At 44.9% G+C, this 18,653-nt stretch overlaps 1 protein-coding gene across 7 annotated transcripts in view; it reads left to right on the top strand.

Moving 5' to 3' along the window:
- LOC116938011 (tensin-3-like) overlaps nucleotides 1-18,653 on the top strand; it is a 141,426-nt gene that overhangs the window by 85,870 nt on the left and 36,903 nt on the right. For all 7 annotated transcript variants that reach the window (XM_032945227.2, XM_032945234.2, XM_032945222.2 and 4 more), the window contains 3 exons: nucleotides 124-247; nucleotides 6,450-6,515; nucleotides 8,694-8,795. In XM_032945227.2, coding sequence (XP_032801118.1) covers nucleotides 124-247; nucleotides 6,450-6,515; nucleotides 8,694-8,795 — 292 coding nt within the window. The remainder of the gene's footprint in view (nucleotides 1-123; nucleotides 248-6,449; nucleotides 6,516-8,693; nucleotides 8,796-18,653) is intronic.

Here is an 18,653-nt window from a genome sequence, read left to right as displayed (position 1 = left end):
TTGAGTGCGCGAGTGAACTATTGAATGGGTGAGCAAGTGAATGAGTGAGCGAATCAGCAAATGAGTGAGTGGGTGGGTCTGTGGGTGAGTGAGCAAGTGAGTGAGTGCTCACTTCTGCTGTAGGTGAAATGTTACCGGAGCTCGGAGGACGGTCGGGAGGTGGTATTCCGCGTGCAGTTCCACACGTGCACGCTGCAGGGCAACCGCCTGAAATTCACAAAACACGACCTGGACGAAGCCTGTGCTGGTGAGTACTGCTCACCCCACACTCACCGCACTCACTACACTCATCACACCAAGGCCGTAGCCATGGAGTCAACATTGGGCGGGACCAAATCTCCCAGGGGGCTCGGGGGTCCCCCCCCCCCCAGAAAAAAATCTGAATTTGAAAATTCATTTCCTGCCGAAAATATTAAAAAATTCACTAACACATAGGATGGACTTTTTATTTATTTTTAACAATAATGTCTAATAGTGCTTTGCATTACATTGCTCTGTTTTTTTCTTTTTTACATTTTCTTGTTTCATTGTATGTAATGGCAGAGATTAGGGATTAAGAAAGTACAACCATAACCACAATCATAGAAACAGAAATCTATTTTATAGAAATATATTGGGGGGACATTTTGAGCATATTTATATATTATAATTACGGCCTTGCATCGCACAGCGCTCACATCATGCACAGCGAACGCACGTCTAGCTCCCGTTGTACACGCAGGACACAACATGCATAACACAAAAGAGTCGCGCACACACACCACACCACACACACACACACACCACACCCACACACACCACACCACACACACACACCACACCCACACACACACCATACCCACACACACCACACACACACACACCACACACACACCACACCCACACACACCACACACACACACCACACACACACACCACACACACACACCACACCCACACACCACACCACACCCGTTACACTCTGAACAGCACATGTGTGTACAATGCTCTTAAGCATGCACACAACACAACCATCAATATCTATCTCCATTTGAGTCAGTGTCCTTCAACTTATCCAGGAGGGAGGTTGTTGAAATGCTTTATCTATTTTCAAGGTAAAAATTGGTTAACTTCAGTTAAATAAGGACAGTAAAATAAAAGTGTTTGCAAATAAGAGCTCACATTTTGTGTATGATACCAACAACACCCAGTAGCGTACTTTGTGAATGAAGACCGCAAAGGGTCTTTAACATCTACTCTTCAGACAGCCTGGACATTTATGATTTCCCCTAAGAAAAAAAAATCACCGTACAGCTTGTAGGGACTGGGCTGTTGACTGTGCTCACCACACTCACCATCACACGCGCGGCACATTCTGCAGTGAGCGGCGAATACACGCTAGTTTTTCACTACGGTGGATTCTACCTCGTTCTTCTCTCTTCTTTTTTTGAAAGCGGAATTTATTTCACCTCTTGTGGGAACCACAAACCGCCCACGGACATTCTTGTGCGCTCTTTCTCCCAATCCAAGTGCTCTTCGACAATCTCTATATCGCAGGCAGACAGCCACTCTGCACGCTTCACAACAGCTGCCCCTCTTCTCCCAGGCTATGCCAGACTCTAGCTTTATCTCAACCACCCTGAATCAATTTTTCTCTCAACATGTGAATTATTAAGGTCCTCCACATCCCCCTTGTAATGCGACCCTCTCTCTCCGTTATCTTCCTCTTGTCCATTTAAGCCTCACAGTTTTTGTCCCCAGGACATTTTCAATGCGTGATCTTTATCTGCCCACTTTTCTAAGTGATTTTAAAAGCATAAACTTTGCAGCTCTTGCTGTTAATGCTCTGCTATTGCTGTTACAAATAGAAATAATACTGGCGCTGTGTCTACCGCCAATGCATTTAATAATGGTCGGAGTAATTTTACACACTATTCTAAATAGACACTGGCAGATTAAAGTTGCATGAGGTTAGTTCAGATGGCTAAAATTACCATTATCTATATTAAAATGTGTTGGGAATAAAACTATAATAATTATTTTATTTCACATAGTTGAAGTTTATTTTATTTTCATCACTGATGATCCCATTTATCCAGTTTGCTAGCTACAACAAACCAAAGATTAAAAAAAAACATCAAAATTGCAGAGGAGTACAGACTCCTGAAGGATATTTCACAACTATTAAACGAGGTACTTAACTACATTCTTTGTGTCTTTCGGTAAAGTCACGTAGATAGGTTCAAAGAAAATAACAAAAAACTACGACGTTTTGATTGCAACGCAAGAGTTCGTCATCAGGAATTAAAAAAGAGTTTCCTGCAGCCACGAAAGCTTTAAGTCGTAAATGAAACGCACTGTGAATTAAGATATATAGAGCCTTCCTATAGGGCAAAGTGCATAAAATATTTGTTTCTGCTGTAACTATGTATGTTCCCTTATGGCTCATACCCAGACGGGCAAATACTTAAGCCATAGAAAGCCATTTTAATATTAGCCTGATGCGTCATGATCATAAATCACATAGCTTTTAAAATCCAGAGATTTAATCGTGGCCTTTTTTCCCCTTATCCTTCACATTCTTGCTAATAACGCTGCAGGATTTAATGTATAACATAAAATCTTATTTGTAAAAAAAACCCCAGGGTTAAACCGTAAACCAACACCAGCACAGATCCCACTGAAAACAAGCCAGAGTGAGGCGTAAACATTAGCCCGTGACTCACGAGGGCTTTAAATTCCCGACAGTGCAGGATGTTATGTCCCGCTCACCGCAACCCAGCCACTAGCTTCGTCATGCTGGCATCCTGACTTTTCATGAGTGAGGGGGAAAAAAAGATCATCAAATTTGAGAAGGAAACCCGGGGCGAAGCGTAGACCAGACCTCGGCGAGTGCTACAGACACCAACTCCCCCGCACACCCACCGTATACGAGCGAAAGTTGTGGTGAGCAGCGTGACCCCCCGCTGTCTGTCTGGGGCATCACAGAGAGAAAAAAAAACCCAAGGCTGGATTAACTAACAGGTAGTTCATTTAAAAAAAACAATCTTTAACTTAAGTATTTTTGCTGAAGCAGCATCACATTATTTAACTGTGCTGTGTGGTTTTGATAACTGATCAAAGGTGAATTGAGGCCTCACGATTAGTACCTCTTGGATCTGTGAAACCACCCCCTTTATCCTTATACAGACCGCTACAAGCTGAGCGCCAGCTCATGGTTCCTCAACATTGGTGGCAATGCACTCCTTTGTGCATTACATTCGTATATGTTGCGTTAAGACCAGTTTTTTTTAAAGGATAACTTATTCGCTAAATAAAAAAATGGACCCTACACCTCCTTCCCTTATCGTTCCCTCCACGTGTAATTTTTAAAATGTTTGTTTTGCACATTAACATTAAATTTGAACAAGCTTATCATCATGCATCAGCCATGATCTATCTACTGCTGGATGAAGGCCTTCCCCAAGCTGTCACCATGACTCGCAAACATTCCACATAGCTCGGGCACAACAGCTGATCTAACGTTTCCCCTTTGTGGTGTACATCCTCTGGGTGTGTTCCCTGCTTTGGCTGCCAGTATGTTATTAGTCACGACCCCTGGCCATCATCATCCCTCATAGTTACGTGCCCTGCCCAACGTCTCTGTGCCTAACAGTCAACGTGATGTCTCTAATTTGTGTATGTTCTCTGATCCACGTGTTCCTCTTTACGTTCCTCAATTCCAGGCACAAACCCCTTCACGCTTGTTCTGTATTATGTGTCGTTACATTCTCTGCCAACATGCCACGTTTCTGATTCATATGACAATGCAGAGAACACGTTACCCATTTACAGCTTATTTCTTCAGGTGCATATCTTTCTTTTTGTTGTCAATCTCAGTGATTCGTCAAACCTCCTCTCACCCACTTCTTTATTTACTCACCTTGCTCGCAGCTCGCCTTCAGTAACTGCCTTAGGTATACACACTTCGATGTGCTAAGCCGGTTGTGTTCCTCCCAACAGATATCTTAAATTGGTTAGCAACCTTGTTACTAAACATGATCACACTTGGTTACAAATAAAAGGAATGCATCCATTCTGCTCACTCAGACGTCTTACGTGACGGCTCGCTGTTTATCCCCGCTGAGACAATACACTTTCCCACCAGTAACTACATCTTTTAAAATGGGATTTGCCCCCATGGGGCCTCTTGTCGACAGGGGGTGGCTCTTTGTCTCCGCTCTGACAGCCCATCAGAAGTGACAGGGACAGATGCTATTTACGTCCGCAATTTTTCCTCCCCCCCCCCACCCCCCCGCTTGTACTTATTGGCAACGCCTCTGCTGCTGCTGCTTCTGTAACGTCCACTGCGTAAACAGCTGATTGCACAGTCCAAACACTGCATAGCCCTTGAGTTGGAATGCCAGGAGATGAAGGAGCGCTACATTCCTAGCCGAGCGAGCGCTACGAGTAAACAGCACCTCACCGCCACTTTTAGCCGCAGCCTGATACGCGCACGCTTCCTAGTGTGAGTACGCTGCATCGACGATGGATGTGCGAATTACGCTCGCGCGCGCACATTCGTACGCATGTGTTTACCTTACGGGTGGTGCAAAGTGGAGGGGGTGGAGCGGTGGCGCAGTGGTTAGTGCACTGCTCCGTTGAACCCAGCGACGTAGGTTTGATTTCCTGGCCAACATCGGCAGAGAGTGGTATCAGGTCCTGCACCCCCTCCCCACTCACCACCTTCAGCAGCCCGCACGGACCGGCGTGGTCCGGTGTGGTCAGACAACATCCGTGACTGACGCGGCATGGGACGGGCCAACATTCGGTAGTGGATTGACAAAGAGCTGTACATCACAGTAGTTGTTGTTGTTTATTCGTTGCATGTTACATGTGCAGTGTGCTGCTCATCACGTTATACCATATGTTAAAGCGTATGTTCATTTTTGTAAATGTTTAAATTATACAGTAGATGTATAATTACTTAATTTGCGTTTTGATTAGTCAAGCATATTGTTATGCTTGGACTAGGGAATGTATTTTTGTGCAAATGTACTTAATTTAAATATTTTCCTTTAAATAATTCATGTTTCAGTGTTTTTATTTTCCTCTCTCAACTCGCGATTTTTTTTTTAGTCACAGTTGGATCTGCCAACAAATTTTCTCCACGGCCAATCAATCAATTCTACTTATTTTAAGTCGGAATGTTTTATAGTGTTATAATTTTGTATATTAATTATACAGTAAACCCTTGTTAATTCTGCTCTGGCCTAGTCGAATTATCCAATATTCCGAATTATGTACCATCGTACTCCCGAGTGCCTCCTGACCCAATGAAAAACACTTCCAAATTTGTTTTCCAAAATTTATTTTCCAAACAAAGTTTCACTTACCATCAGTAACCAGCACTGCAGGCAAAGAAGGAGGATGTGGTAGGCTCCATGTGGTAAGTGACAGAGTAGGTCGTGGAAAGGGCTTGATGCACTTAATGTACTGTATGTTCACTTTATCACTAAATTATAACTTCAACACCCAATTACACTAACTTAAACTTCCCATTTTTTTCACTTAACAATTCATGTTTACTTCAAGACAACATTATTTGACACTTTTACACCACATTACACGCTGCCAGGCGACACACAGCTGATGTGGCACTTCACTGCTGCACGAACGCTGACCGCGTGCACCGCCATCAGACTGAAGTGTTGTTTTTGGTCGTGGCGTGCGACGTCGCTTCACGCGCATGCCGACCATTCGGTACGGCAATTCGGCTCATGGCCAATTACTAACATGCTGTATGTATGCCGAAAGCGCACCCGTGCCGAATGATCCCCAATTACGAATGATCCAATGCGGAAATAACGAGGTTTTACTGTTTGTGAAAAGCAGACGGAGTACAATTAAAATGTATGAAATGCATATGCTCACTAAAGTCTTCATCTTTAGAGCTCTGTACAACCAGATGCCCTGCCCATCACATGTTTTTCTTTCTAACTCCACATGTTGTTGTGCACTCATTATACCCCGGTTGAAGTCCTTTGTGGTGTCTTATAAATTACACTGTGGGTCTGTTTATGGTTAACGTTTCTGGGGGGTTTTAGAACATTGTTCACTCATCAGAATGTGTGGTATGGAGACATTATGGACGTTATAAGTGGATGAGACAGACGAAACACCTCGAATATCTTTTACGTGAAACGTGGTGTCGAACTTACTTGTGTTCATGAAGTAAACAACAAGGATAGTGAAGGAGATGAACGAAAAAGCAGCCCAAGGTCATGACCTCGCCAAGCATCATGGGGCTTTGCTTGCCTCATGATGCCTCGCTTCCCTATGATGCTTGGTGAGGTTCTTACCTTGCGCTGGTCTGAGCGACGAATTGTCTTGGCGCCTCCAGATGTGCTTGCATGGGAGGCACCATATAAATAATAAATTATGTTGATGATGATATATTTATTGTTCTGTGTTTGTATGTGGCACCTCAGATCCTGGCTTCCCAGACTCTGGCCAGGTCGAGTTGCTCTTTTCCCCTGGCCCAATCCATGATGTTGGTAAGGAAGCAACATTCACACACACACACGCGCACACATGCAAAGACAAAGCTCTCCCATATAACCTGAACAGACTGTTGGGGCAAGTGCTGTTAGCGAGCACCTATGAAGGCTGGCACGGCACACGAGGGGGTGGATGGCCAACACCACACCCAGTCGTGATGTTTATAACACCACACCCAGTCGTGATGTTTACACACCACACCAGGTACTCATTTAAGACTGATTCGACCAAAGGGAGGCCCATGACCGGTTCAGATAATGGTCACTGGTGTTGACCGTGAGCTACACTACTGCTCTCCACGCATGCAAACACACACATACACATGAAGATAACGATCATCTCCTAGCTTCATTGCACTGTTGAGGCAAGTGCTGTTTTGGGCAACTATTAAAGTGAGCTGCGTTATGGCGGTTAGTGCTCTGAGATGCAATCCCCACCACCCAGACTTGAGTACAATCAGTCCACATCAGTAATAAAAATTATCTCGATGTACCTGGTGTGCCTCTACCCTGAGTCAAAAAATTAACCGGTGGTGTAGTATATCATGAAATGAATTCGCAAATTCATGTCATGACATACAAAGTGCTGGACAAAGCTCACACTATGTGCTGGGCTGCTCATAATCATCATCATCATCATCATCCACATTCAATCCACTGCTGGATGAAGGACCTCAAAAGCAGCTTTTATCTCTCATGCTCCTACGATTTAATAATCCACCCTGCAGCTGCACATGAGCTGAATCGGTTCATGTTCATTTTAGCGGCACACGAATGGACAGTACATTTGTAATTCAACACGAAATATTACTGACGACATGACAGCATCTGTGCCCACCCTGGTGCACAGTACGGTTCCATGAAATGGAAACTGTCAATTCACAGGAAATCACGTGACACATTCGAACAGATTGGGTCGAGAAATATAAATGGCTGGAATTCAAATCGACCGTGCCCATTTCTGCAGACACTTGCTGCGTTTGAGTCACGCTCACTGCTGTGAGCGTCACCCCTCCACCTCGCGCTAATTCTGGAGGGCGGCTGCCGCCAGCTGCCCAAACAGTGTCACTCTCACGAGCCTCCTCCACAGATGTGAACCCTGATAGCCGCCGGTGGCAAGTCCCGCGATGGCACACACACGCACACGTCCCTAAAGGGGCATCAGTGCCCACTTGCAATAGATTCAGAATCAACCGGAGTTGCGGGCAAATTACACATGCGGTACTTTCAGTTGTTCAGCAAAAAAATTCTATGGTCACTGCACGCGCAATGATGGCACACAAGCGCACATAACAAAGACTCAACACATTCATCAGCAAACATCACACTGCTCTGAAGTTAAATAAATATTTAATATTTCAGACAATGCCCCTGCTAAAGGGCCATTGCCCAAAACGTCACATATTGTAAATGTTGTGGGTTTACTCTCCAACACACCAGTGTGCTGAAGTGGTAACTAATCGGCACGTTTTGTTTACGTGACAAACCTTACTGATTGGCTGTGTCGGGTGGTGCTGGGTTAACAACACGTTTATATTTAGGCGATCTAACCCAAAATACATTTTATTGTGAATAACATTGGTCGCGAAAGCCAACGTGTTAAACTGATGTCACCTATTATATATTTTTCCTGTTTATGGCATTACTATTAACAGATGCGTTGAGTTTAGTTGTAAGATGCTTCGCAGTAATCACACAGGTTTAGAGTGATGTTCATGTTACCAGGTTTATGAATGGATTAACCCCAATTTAGTATATCCTTACAATCAAGTTATGGTCACTAGCTTAGTGATTTAAATTTCAAGACATCAAAATTACTCTGCCTGCAGATTTCAAGTAGAGACTTTTGCCAACAAAGTGTCCTAGGATGTTCGTTAGGATTAGATTGCATCAAGACACTCGGATCTATTTTTTTATTAAACCGAAACCTTTGAAATGAGCTCTGATTTGTAAAAAAAAAGAAAAATCAGCCCATAATCATCGCAAAATCTAACATTAAAATCTTGACATAATGTATATCAGCAGAATATAACAAGTGGCGAATGGTGCTGATGTGTGCATCTGTAGGGTGTGGCTGTTAAGTGTATGCGTGCATGTGTGTGTGTGCCAGCGTTTCCACGTGTAAACTCACATGTGGCCATGTGCACTGATGATGCATCCCACACTCGTGCTCAGGGAAAGGAGATGTACCCCCGGGCATTACGGTGGACTGCAGTTCCAGTGACCCGATCCTCCGCTGGGTCTCATACGGGGACCTTCATGCTCAGCTCACTAATGGTGAGCACACTCACATCCACTCGCACCTTATAGCTTACAGCGTGCACACACTCTCAGTTTACCAGCTCGGTGGCGCCAGGAACACCACCGTTCTGCATGCATACGCACGTTTATAAACCCATGCATTGTTCGCTCAAGGCGGTAGACGCACAACCGGTTCATTGTTCGCAAAGCGCGCGCATGCAGCTAACCGCCGAAATCCATACTTACAAATCAATCAGTCGATCGATGGGCCCTTATTCAGATCCACGTGAGGTTTTAGTTTTTTTCTTGCCAATCAGACAATCAAGTGTCCTTTGCAAGGCGGTCCAGGAGTAGTGGACGCGAGCACAGGTCCACACGTGCGTGCACGCGCTGTCACGCGTGGACACCTCGAAGCGCGCGCGCGTGCTTGCTGGGCACGCGTGCGCCCGGGGCACGCACGCAGGCACGCACATACACATGGCGCTTGACTCCCGTGCTGTTTGCTGGGTGTGTTTTCCATTGCCATGGTAGCCATCTCCACCCACCCGCGCCCGGGTATCGGCCTCTGAGAAGGCGGATCCACGCCGACGAGACAACACTTTGACTTTCAGACTCACTGTGAACGCTATTGCCGCTATATCCACTTTGGTCGGTGTTGCGGGCTGTAACCGCTAGTGCCATCATAACCGCCGTGATGTCGACACGGATACCGTATGTTGTTCTCAACGAGGTTTTGTCATTGTTAAGGGCGGCAGTCCATTAAAGCGCACAGCTGAGATGTGAAACTCCTGGTCCCTCTTATCTTCCTTACATATCGCTTTCATCTCCACCTTTGGTCCCCATTCATCTCCTTCTCCCCCAAGACACAAAAAGCTTCATAACAACGACTGAAATGGTTCCACCATTGTCAATGAATCTAGGACTCTCTCAGTTTGTGGCATCCTCACGAATGTGCTGAATCTTCTTTTGACAACCCGGAGAGTGACCACGAAGTGATTAAATGAGAACAAGAGGCAATAGTTGTCAGATATTTTTTTAAAATCATAGAGCTTAACAAGCTCATTCACGAGGTTCCCCGTTGATAAATAAGGAGGAAGAATTTCGAAACTAAATTTATCTGAATGTTGACAAACATACCGTGTGCTGGAACAGTATTACTGCCACTCTTCAGCAGCCACTGTTGATGACATGTAAAGCAACTTACATGCTGGTTTGATGTTAGCATCGTGGTTATTACCGTCTCGAATTGGACGGAATTTATCACACGTAGCTTGTTGAATTTCAACTTATTCGCAGCATCCATTATGCATTCGTTTGACTAAATGTATATGTGTGTACGCTTCACAATGATTTCGAGCAGAGCGTGGTTTTGTACTTTCGTATGTCAAACTTCTTTCGCACCGTTCGAAGCGAACCGTGCTAATCAGAGGTTGCGGGACGTGACACTTTTTTTATCCACCCCGTTGGGAAGCTTAAACAAAATATATCCCACGAGGACCTTCAAGCAATGGCACTGGGGCCTTGCCAGATGTTTGGCTATGGCAACCAGAGCAGCCAATATAATACACCCAGTCTCTGCATGCATGCATTCTCTGGCCATTATTTCAAAGTCGATGAAGACCACAGGACTTAAGTGGACACCGATTGTAATATAATGCCGAGTTTTCCTCCTCTGATTGCTATGTACCCCAGGGTACCCTCAATTTAAATTGCTCGAGATGGCCGTGCCTTTAATGTAATGAGCTGTTTAATTAACTAAAAGCATGTTTGCAGTTACAGTAGGGTATGTATCGAACATAGTAATTGGAAATAAATATCTATATGCTGTAGTGGAACGCTTTAAAGCCATGTTTTTAACGTTATAACGTCCATTATGTCACGTGCTTCACTGTTCTTCGATTTATCCAATTGGCAGTAATGCTATTGTCAGAAAATCATGCTAGAAGATGTATGCTGGGCAGTGAGATGTCTGATGCAGCTGCATATTTATCACCTATGAAATCTGGTGCATATATAAGAGCCCCATCCCTCCCAGAAGATCATGCCCCCTCCACCTCAACCAATGTGGGTGCCTCGACACTGAGCAGCTTCGGCAGAAAGTGAGCGTGGTGTTTTTTGGCGAGGCTGGGCTGGGCTGGGCTGCGCTGGGCCCCAGATGCTCGCGGGGGAGGGACGTGAGTGAGTGCCTCCAGATGTTTGCAGGGCTGGCCAAGCTGGTGAGCAGGGGTGGGGCGGTCTGGCCAAGCAGGGCAACAGTAGTGGCCTGCAGTGAGATGCCCCTGGGTCCCCCGCTATGGAACGTGTTAACATTGTTTAGAGTGGTGGGGTTGGGACAGGAGGAGATTTATGTTATCACCGTTATTGTTTGTAAAGTTATTTGTGTGTGCGCGTGTGTGTGAGCACTGTGCGTGTGCAGTGTGTGTGTGTGCGCGCTATATTTGTGAGCGGCATCTGGTGGCGATTAAGTGTGTGTGTGAAGGGTAATGTTTCTGTGTGTATGCTCATGCGCTTCTCTTGGGTGTTTATATGTACTGTGCTGTATTATGTGCCATGTTTTATAATGTGTACATTATATGTACAAATGTATATGGAATGTACACCGTGTCTGTATTGGATTATTATTATTGTTCCGCTGTCCATTGGGAGTATCACGTCTTCGTTTGCGCATAAGGTCATTTATGTAAATCTAACACAGGTCCGTGCGTCTCGCCATTACGTTCTTTGACCTTGCATCTCCTTATCGTGCCATAAACTCATTTGTCTCATTGTTCTGTCATAAAGCTGTGGTATGCTGTGTCCCGCATGACACTCCCTTGCTGTGCATTCTGTTCATCCATCTCCGGCACGTCATGTGCCTCCCGGGGCCTTGTGTCTCTCTCTGCCATGAGGTGTACTGCCCCCTCCAATGTTACACGTGTGTGTGTGTCTGTAATCTTAGCGGACCGAGGGGTTTAAGTCCACGGTGTGGAGGAGGTTATTTTGGCTTTGGGTGTGGAGGAGCTCTCGGGGACACGGGGCTGTGTGGAAGTGGCTCATGGTGGTGAATGTTTTCTATGGAGATGAGGAGGGGAGGCAGCAGTGAGGATGATGTCAGTGGAATCTTCCAGTGAAGGAGTAGTTTCAGCGGTGGGGGAAGTTTGGTGGGGGGGGTGGGGGTTGCATCTGGGACCTGTGCCATGGGCTACATCTGGTAACTGACACACACAAAGACAAAGATCCCCGTACAGCCTTTTAACCGACTTTTGGGGCAAGCGATCTTAGTGAGGACCTATGAAAGCCGGAACGGTACACAAGGGGTGGGTGGTCCAGCACCACGCCCGACCGCCTTTGTCTATCCAATAGTGATGCTTTACACACCACGCCAGGTACTCATTTGAAGCTGAGTCGATCTAGGTGAGGCCCTGGACCGGTTAAGATAATCGCCACTTGTGTTGGCCGTGAGCGGGAATCGAACTTGGGTCGCCATTTTCATAGGGCATCACGCTAACCGTTGCGCCACTGCTCCTCACGTGACACACGAATAAGAAATATTTAATAATAATAATAACAGAGTTTTTTCCCATTTTTTTCTGGCAACAAAACTGAAACCTTTTTACAAGGATTCATGTCTGCATTAACCACAATACCTGCAGTCAAAATGCAAACAAAAAACATACTATGATAATATATGACGCCAAAAGGCCTTTTGGCGTCATCTGGTCGAGCACCAATTAGGTCGAGGCTCAAAAGAAAGCCGTCCCTTGGTGTGGACCAATCAGTTTCAAGGACAATGCATATATTATCATAGTATGGTTTTTGTTTGCATTTTGACTGCAGGTATTGTGGTTAATGCAGACATGAATACTTGTAAAAAAAGGTTTCAGTTTTGTTACTAGAAAAAAGGGGAAAAACCCTATTATTATATTTTGGTACTGTAAAAGGACGTCTAATGATACAGAAATCTTTATTTATAGTGGAGGAATCCGATGAGCTATAAAGCTCTTTTTCACAGATGTCCATCACCCACGTACATTCGGCACCACAAGTACTGCCATCCCAAGCGTGTGCAAAAAATATTACCAGTCTCAAAACAGTTTCCACATATGCTCATGCATATATCTCTATGGGAAGGCAACCATGACAAAATCCATACACACGTGCAGAACTACACACACACACAAGTACAGCAACGTACAACCAGACATACCTACATGAATATGTAGGACCAAATAAAATCGCATTCACTGACATGCAGAAACAAGCAGTTATGTGTGCACACACAGATGTATAAACACACTTGTGTATTTAGGAAAATAGACATGTACATTCACACACAACCAACCAACCCACACACACACACACAGGGGAGCAAACACACACCCACACATCCCGGCTTCCACGCCCCCCAGGCCCCATGCGTGTCGTTGTTTGAGAGCGGGGGTGGTGAGGAGGAGGTGGGTTCAGGGAGTTGGCCTCAGTTTCTTTCCTCAGCAGCTTCACTTCCAGTGCTGGTGGTGTGTTGAAGGGTTGAGAGGGACGGAGGTACAGAAAAACAATATATACATACAGAGATAGAGAGAGAGGGGGTGGGGGCCGACAGGGGAGCAGGAGAAATAGGGACTGACGAAAAGAGTGACACGACACGAGAGAGAGAGAGATCACGATTATGGGCAACAGAGGGAAAGAAGCCTAAGGTAAGTGGAAACGTGTCCGAACGTACTGATGTTGTTTACTTGCAAAATCACTCTTGCGTTAGTTATACCCAAAAGGCGGTGACTGATTTGTAAGTGAAAAAAAAAAACGTCACCCTGTTTTGAGAGTGTCACTTTATGGGTTCGTGAAACGGAATCACGTGCGTACATGTTGTTTAAAAAAAAATCTTGAAGAAATATAAACAATATACAGCAGAGATTTTTTTTTTGTTTTTGTCTTAAAGAACACAACAAGCAGGGATTTCCCAAATGAATGCTCGCGAGGTGACAGCCTTCCCACGCATTCCTGGGCAGCGTGATGACTCTGTGTGTGTGTCACTGTGTGTGGCACACGGTCTGCACATGTGGAATGCGCAGCCTCTTGTGTGCTTACCTGCAGCTTGTACAGACGAAGTCCCCCCCTCACACGCTCGTGTGAGGGGCGTTTGAAGTCTGCACGGCGTGTGCACTCCTGCTTGTAGTGGAGGTGCACCATCTATATGTACATGAATTATGCTTCAGCGAGGGTGACGAATTTTTTTTTTTGAGAAAATGTTACATAAACGATAAAAAAACGGTGCACTTTAGGTACCGACTAGCACAGCGAACACATCAGCTGATGGATACAACTAACGATTTTCTATTCTTGCGTATGATGGCAATATGTTCAGGAGCTAAATTCCAATGCTGGGGTTCTGCCAGCCACGACGAGAGGGCTTCAGGGGAGCTTGTGTACTTTTGCTGTTCCGCTTCCGATGAAGAAGCGCAAATTACAGCGGTTTACTATGTGGCCCATAGTTTGGGTTGCATGGCGACAATCGCACTCCTGTGGCTGGTCTTAGACGTGACTTTGTGGGTCTCTGTGTATCTCCATGAGTCTCTGTGTATGTCTGTTGAACTTCTTTCGCACCGTGCGTAGCCAGCCGTGCTAATCGGAGGTGCGGTGGAACAACAAATCCGTAATAGAGGTTTCTCGGTTAGATCGCGTAAATATAAATGTGTCATTAAATCCGCCGCCACCCGACACGGCCGATTAGTAAGGTGTGCTGAACTAGTAACGAATCGGCATGTTTTGTTCACGTGACAAAACTTGCTAATTGGCTGTGTGCGGGTGGCGGCGGGTTTGACGACACACTTATAGTCACGTTATTTAACCGAAAAACCTCGACTGTGGATAACATTGGTCGAGAAAGTCTCGTACATGTTCACAAGGATAACACATTGAACACAAAAAGCGGTTCTTTGTGTGTCTCTATGAGTTTACGGTCCATAGTTTGGGGTGAGCATAGCCACAGTCGCACTGCCGCGGCTCGTCTTTAATATTCCATTCATGAAGGAGGTGTGCGCGTCCAGCCCTTTTTTTATGGTAGTTTTTGTTTTTATTTCTGATGCGGTTGATGGTCACACCGCCATTGCCTTTGAAGATGTTGCCCGGTCGCGGGTGAGCTTCGTGTCAATGTCTCTCTCCCCCAATGCTGCCAACTTTCTAATGGAAAATTTCGTTGGGCCAAAAAGCTGAGCTATAGTTGTCCTCAAGCAGATCACGTGCTATGTGCGATAAAATATTCATTTTCCATACTCTTTGGTTCTATTCTTTGGTTCTATTCGTGACTTTACCGAATAGAACCAAAGAGTATTGATCCTTGCAGTCACGAAAGCTTCAAATCTAGAATTCCTTTTCCACTTTCGTTGCTATTAAATAAATGCTACCGTATAAAGAACAATACAAAATAAATTCAAGGCTAAGCTAAATATGGTGTATGAGATTGTAGCAGAAAAGAGTTCATGCAGCAGAGAGCTTTGAAGAGAATGTAAAGAAACGTTTATATAAAGTGAGCATTATTCCTTCAGGGAAAAATTTGGCAATAAACAAAACTTGGAATATGATACCAACAATTTCCCAAAATGTTTCTTTTTCTCAGCTTTAGACTAATTTATGATGATTGTGGTGAAGCATTTTCTGTACCACTGCCAACATGCAGTTTTGCCTGAAACACGTACAGTATTTGTGTGCCTTTACAGATTGCAAGTATTTGTTTTAATGCATGTTTTTTTGACGAGTATTTATATACAATATGTCTCATATATCTATGTATATACATGTGTACGTGGATGAAGAGTAACCACTACGTGTTAGCAAATAGTTTCAGAGCGGTACAATCCCAGCAACCTGTGTTGGACTCCTGATGATGGATTATACGAGGTGGTTTCTCACTGTGTCACGGACCTCCCTTTAGGTAAACTGATCTTTAAATGAGCAAATGTCAGGGTGTTACAATCGGGGCTGGAAAGACGTTGCGTGAGGCTGGCTATCGTGACGCTGACCACACCACCCCTTCATGTGGCTGCGGTGTCCTTAATTAGCTTCCCACCAAGCAACATTCGCTCCTACGGTTCGGTGTGGCGAGACAGAAGCCATCTTCCTCGCAGTTACGGTGTGCGTGCTGGTTGGAATACGGCACATACATTGTGACGAGTTTTGGAGGCTCCCAGTACTCTGGGTGGGTAGTCCACAGCCAGTAGAGCCATGCCCTCCTGGTTGTGTGAGTGGAATGTGCGACGGTTCCCTAGGGCTAGCTTTGTTGGTGCCTTTTATTGCACGCATACCTCCAAGGGGCATTGGAGGTCATGTACACATGCTAGCATAAAGCCCCCCCTAATGGTTTATTTTTAGTGCCCGTGAAGATGTGTTTGTTAACGGATAACAATAGCGTGTAATGAACTGTTAATGCCCAGTAATTAAGTGCTGACGTTGAGTGCGACGAAACATCAGAAGCGGCAAGTGCATTCACGAACGGCAAGATACAGTTCTGTCCATCTTCACACGGGGTTTTGGTTTTTTTGACCTTTAAGAAAAAAAGCACCCCCTTTGAGTGACACGCCTCCTTTTTTTTCGAATGGCCTTCCCAGCTCAGTAAAGGTATGGCTACAACTGTGTTTAGCATTAAGTCATCTTTACAGAGCTTATTGACAGCTGAACTTTCCCCCTTTTTCCAACTCGCCTTGCATGTGCCTTTCCAAACAATGTATTTTTTTTTTTACAACAGATGAACGATTGTTAACAGTGTGTTATTTGGAAACTGGTCATATTACCCGGTAATAACTAGGCTTTCAAGACACTCGCAGTAAAAGTATAAAAGGAATTCCACAGGTGAGCAGGAAAGGTAAAGCTGACCACACGCGTTAATTAAAGGGAAAGGGCTTATAGAGCAGCAGTTGCTGCTGTAGTATAGAACACCAACTCGGTTATTCAAAGTCTATCTTGAGGCCAAAAGGCTTACCATGACAGCAAGCAGGTATAGATTTATAAAAAAAAAAATTGGCCTGTGACTGTGTACGTGGCTTGTATGTGTGCTTTGTGCACACGTGTTTGCGATTCTGTGTGTGGACATGTGTTTGTGTGGGGAGCGATCGTGCGACGGTTAAGGGCACCGCAGAAGTGCGTGAGTGGAGCCGGATTTGAATTCCTCACCATGCACCAGCGTGAGTGGCAATTGAAATCTGTAGCTGTCCTGAGCTTCCCCTCGACAAACTCTCAGTCCTACATTACTAACTGTGTGCGTTGTGGTCAGTAGCATGGTATGGGAGAGAGACGAGGTGGAAATGCATGGCCGTTGGCACCACAATCTCCAAATGTGTCGTCCCAACTTTAATATTATCGTTCACTTAAAGGGGTCGTTCAAGCACTATCAACACATTTCATCACGTATGCTCTTACATAGCTCTTGCAGAGCATACGTGATGGAGTTTTCACCCTTTTTCCGTGTTTAAAATGTTGAATAAATCCCGATACCCCAAGCATTTTATACTGTAAAATGTGGATCTTTGTGTGTGTGTCTATGTACATTTGACACCAGTTTCAATTGTTTTCTCGTAACACGTCAGAATTCTTTGTCCTCGCCGAGGCAAAGAACTCGCACTGCAGGTGTCAAGACGCTTCCCTTTGATCAAAGCGTAGTTGTACCAGACTGGAAGAGATCTTAAAGGTCGAAACAGGAGTTCCTCATTGCTGTTATGACCCAAACACATTTTCGGTGTGTGTGTACATGTGTGTACATGTCGGTGAGTGTGCGGAGAGACTTGCCCCGACTAGATTAAGGGTTAAATTAAGGTGCGAGGGTGTGAATGACCTGATATAAAGAGCACTGCAAGGGAAGGATCAGTTAGGGATTCCAGGAGGGAGGAGCACGTGTTGACAGGAGGGGAGGCAACGGAGTGTGTGGGTGGTTTGTAACTGCCCGCTACAAATGCCACATTTTTCCACGGGGCTTGAGCATAACACCTGCACATGTGCTAAAGGTACGGGCTCATTGCTGGTGGTGGACCGCGCCTGCAGGATTTCTCAGCTCAGGTGACTCCCATCTCTTCGCTGTCGCTTTTCACTCCCCACACTGCCAGCAGAGCTATTTTTCCTTGTCTCGGTTTATTCTATTATTGTGGTTTTCGATTTAAAGCTTTCGTGACTGCAAGGATTCATCTTCTTTGGTTCTTTCGGTAAAGTCACGTAGAATGAGAATAAAATAATAAATTAATAAAATAACACAATAAAATTCTCATTGAAGCTCTGTCGTCCCAACAGGTCTGTTCCTTTCACCTGAAGAAGGCCACTTGTGTTGTGGCCGAAACGTCGTGAGAATTTTATTGTGTTATTTTATTTCATTAATTTATTATTTTATTCTCATTCTACGTGACTTTACCGAAAGAACCAAAGAAGATATTATTGTGCTTGTTTAGCCAGGATAGTCGTACTGAGTCGCATTGCTATTTTTAAAGAGGGTCCTGCCAAAGTGTTTACATTCAAGGGGCTATGATTGTGATGTATATTCCGATGGAGTAATTTGCTGGTAATTTTAACATTTTCTAACTTTTGGACCATTACGCTGACACACATCGACTTTGAAGTAGAGGGCTCATATTTTAATGGTTAACGCACCCACAGTAATAATCAGGGCGGCAGCTGGATTTGAATCGTGAACCTCTGCAATGAGCAGCGATCGCGTTCCTCCTGCCAGGCCTTCTAATCGCCGGCAGTTGTCGATGTGTAGTGCCGTTTCTTTGCTTCCTTCCATTATTGCTCTTAGCTTATGTTTAAAAAAAAACTCTCTGAAAATAATCCATCCCTATAACGCCTTATCTGACTGAGCTTTCTCCAGTTACCTGTTGAAGTTGTGTACGCTGATCCACGATCACCTAGGGAGGTTACCGCAATGGTGTCTTTTTTATA

Source organism: Petromyzon marinus, chromosome 4 (genome assembly GCF_048934315.1).
Source record: "Petromyzon marinus isolate PM22_M1 ecotype Great Lakes invasive population chromosome 4, UKy_Petmar_22M1.pri1.0, whole genome shotgun sequence".
Taxonomy (NCBI): Eukaryota; Metazoa; Chordata; class Hyperoartia; order Petromyzontiformes; family Petromyzontidae; genus Petromyzon; species Petromyzon marinus.
Note: the sequence above shows the minus strand (reverse complement) of the source record. Positions and strands in the feature narration are given on the sequence as shown.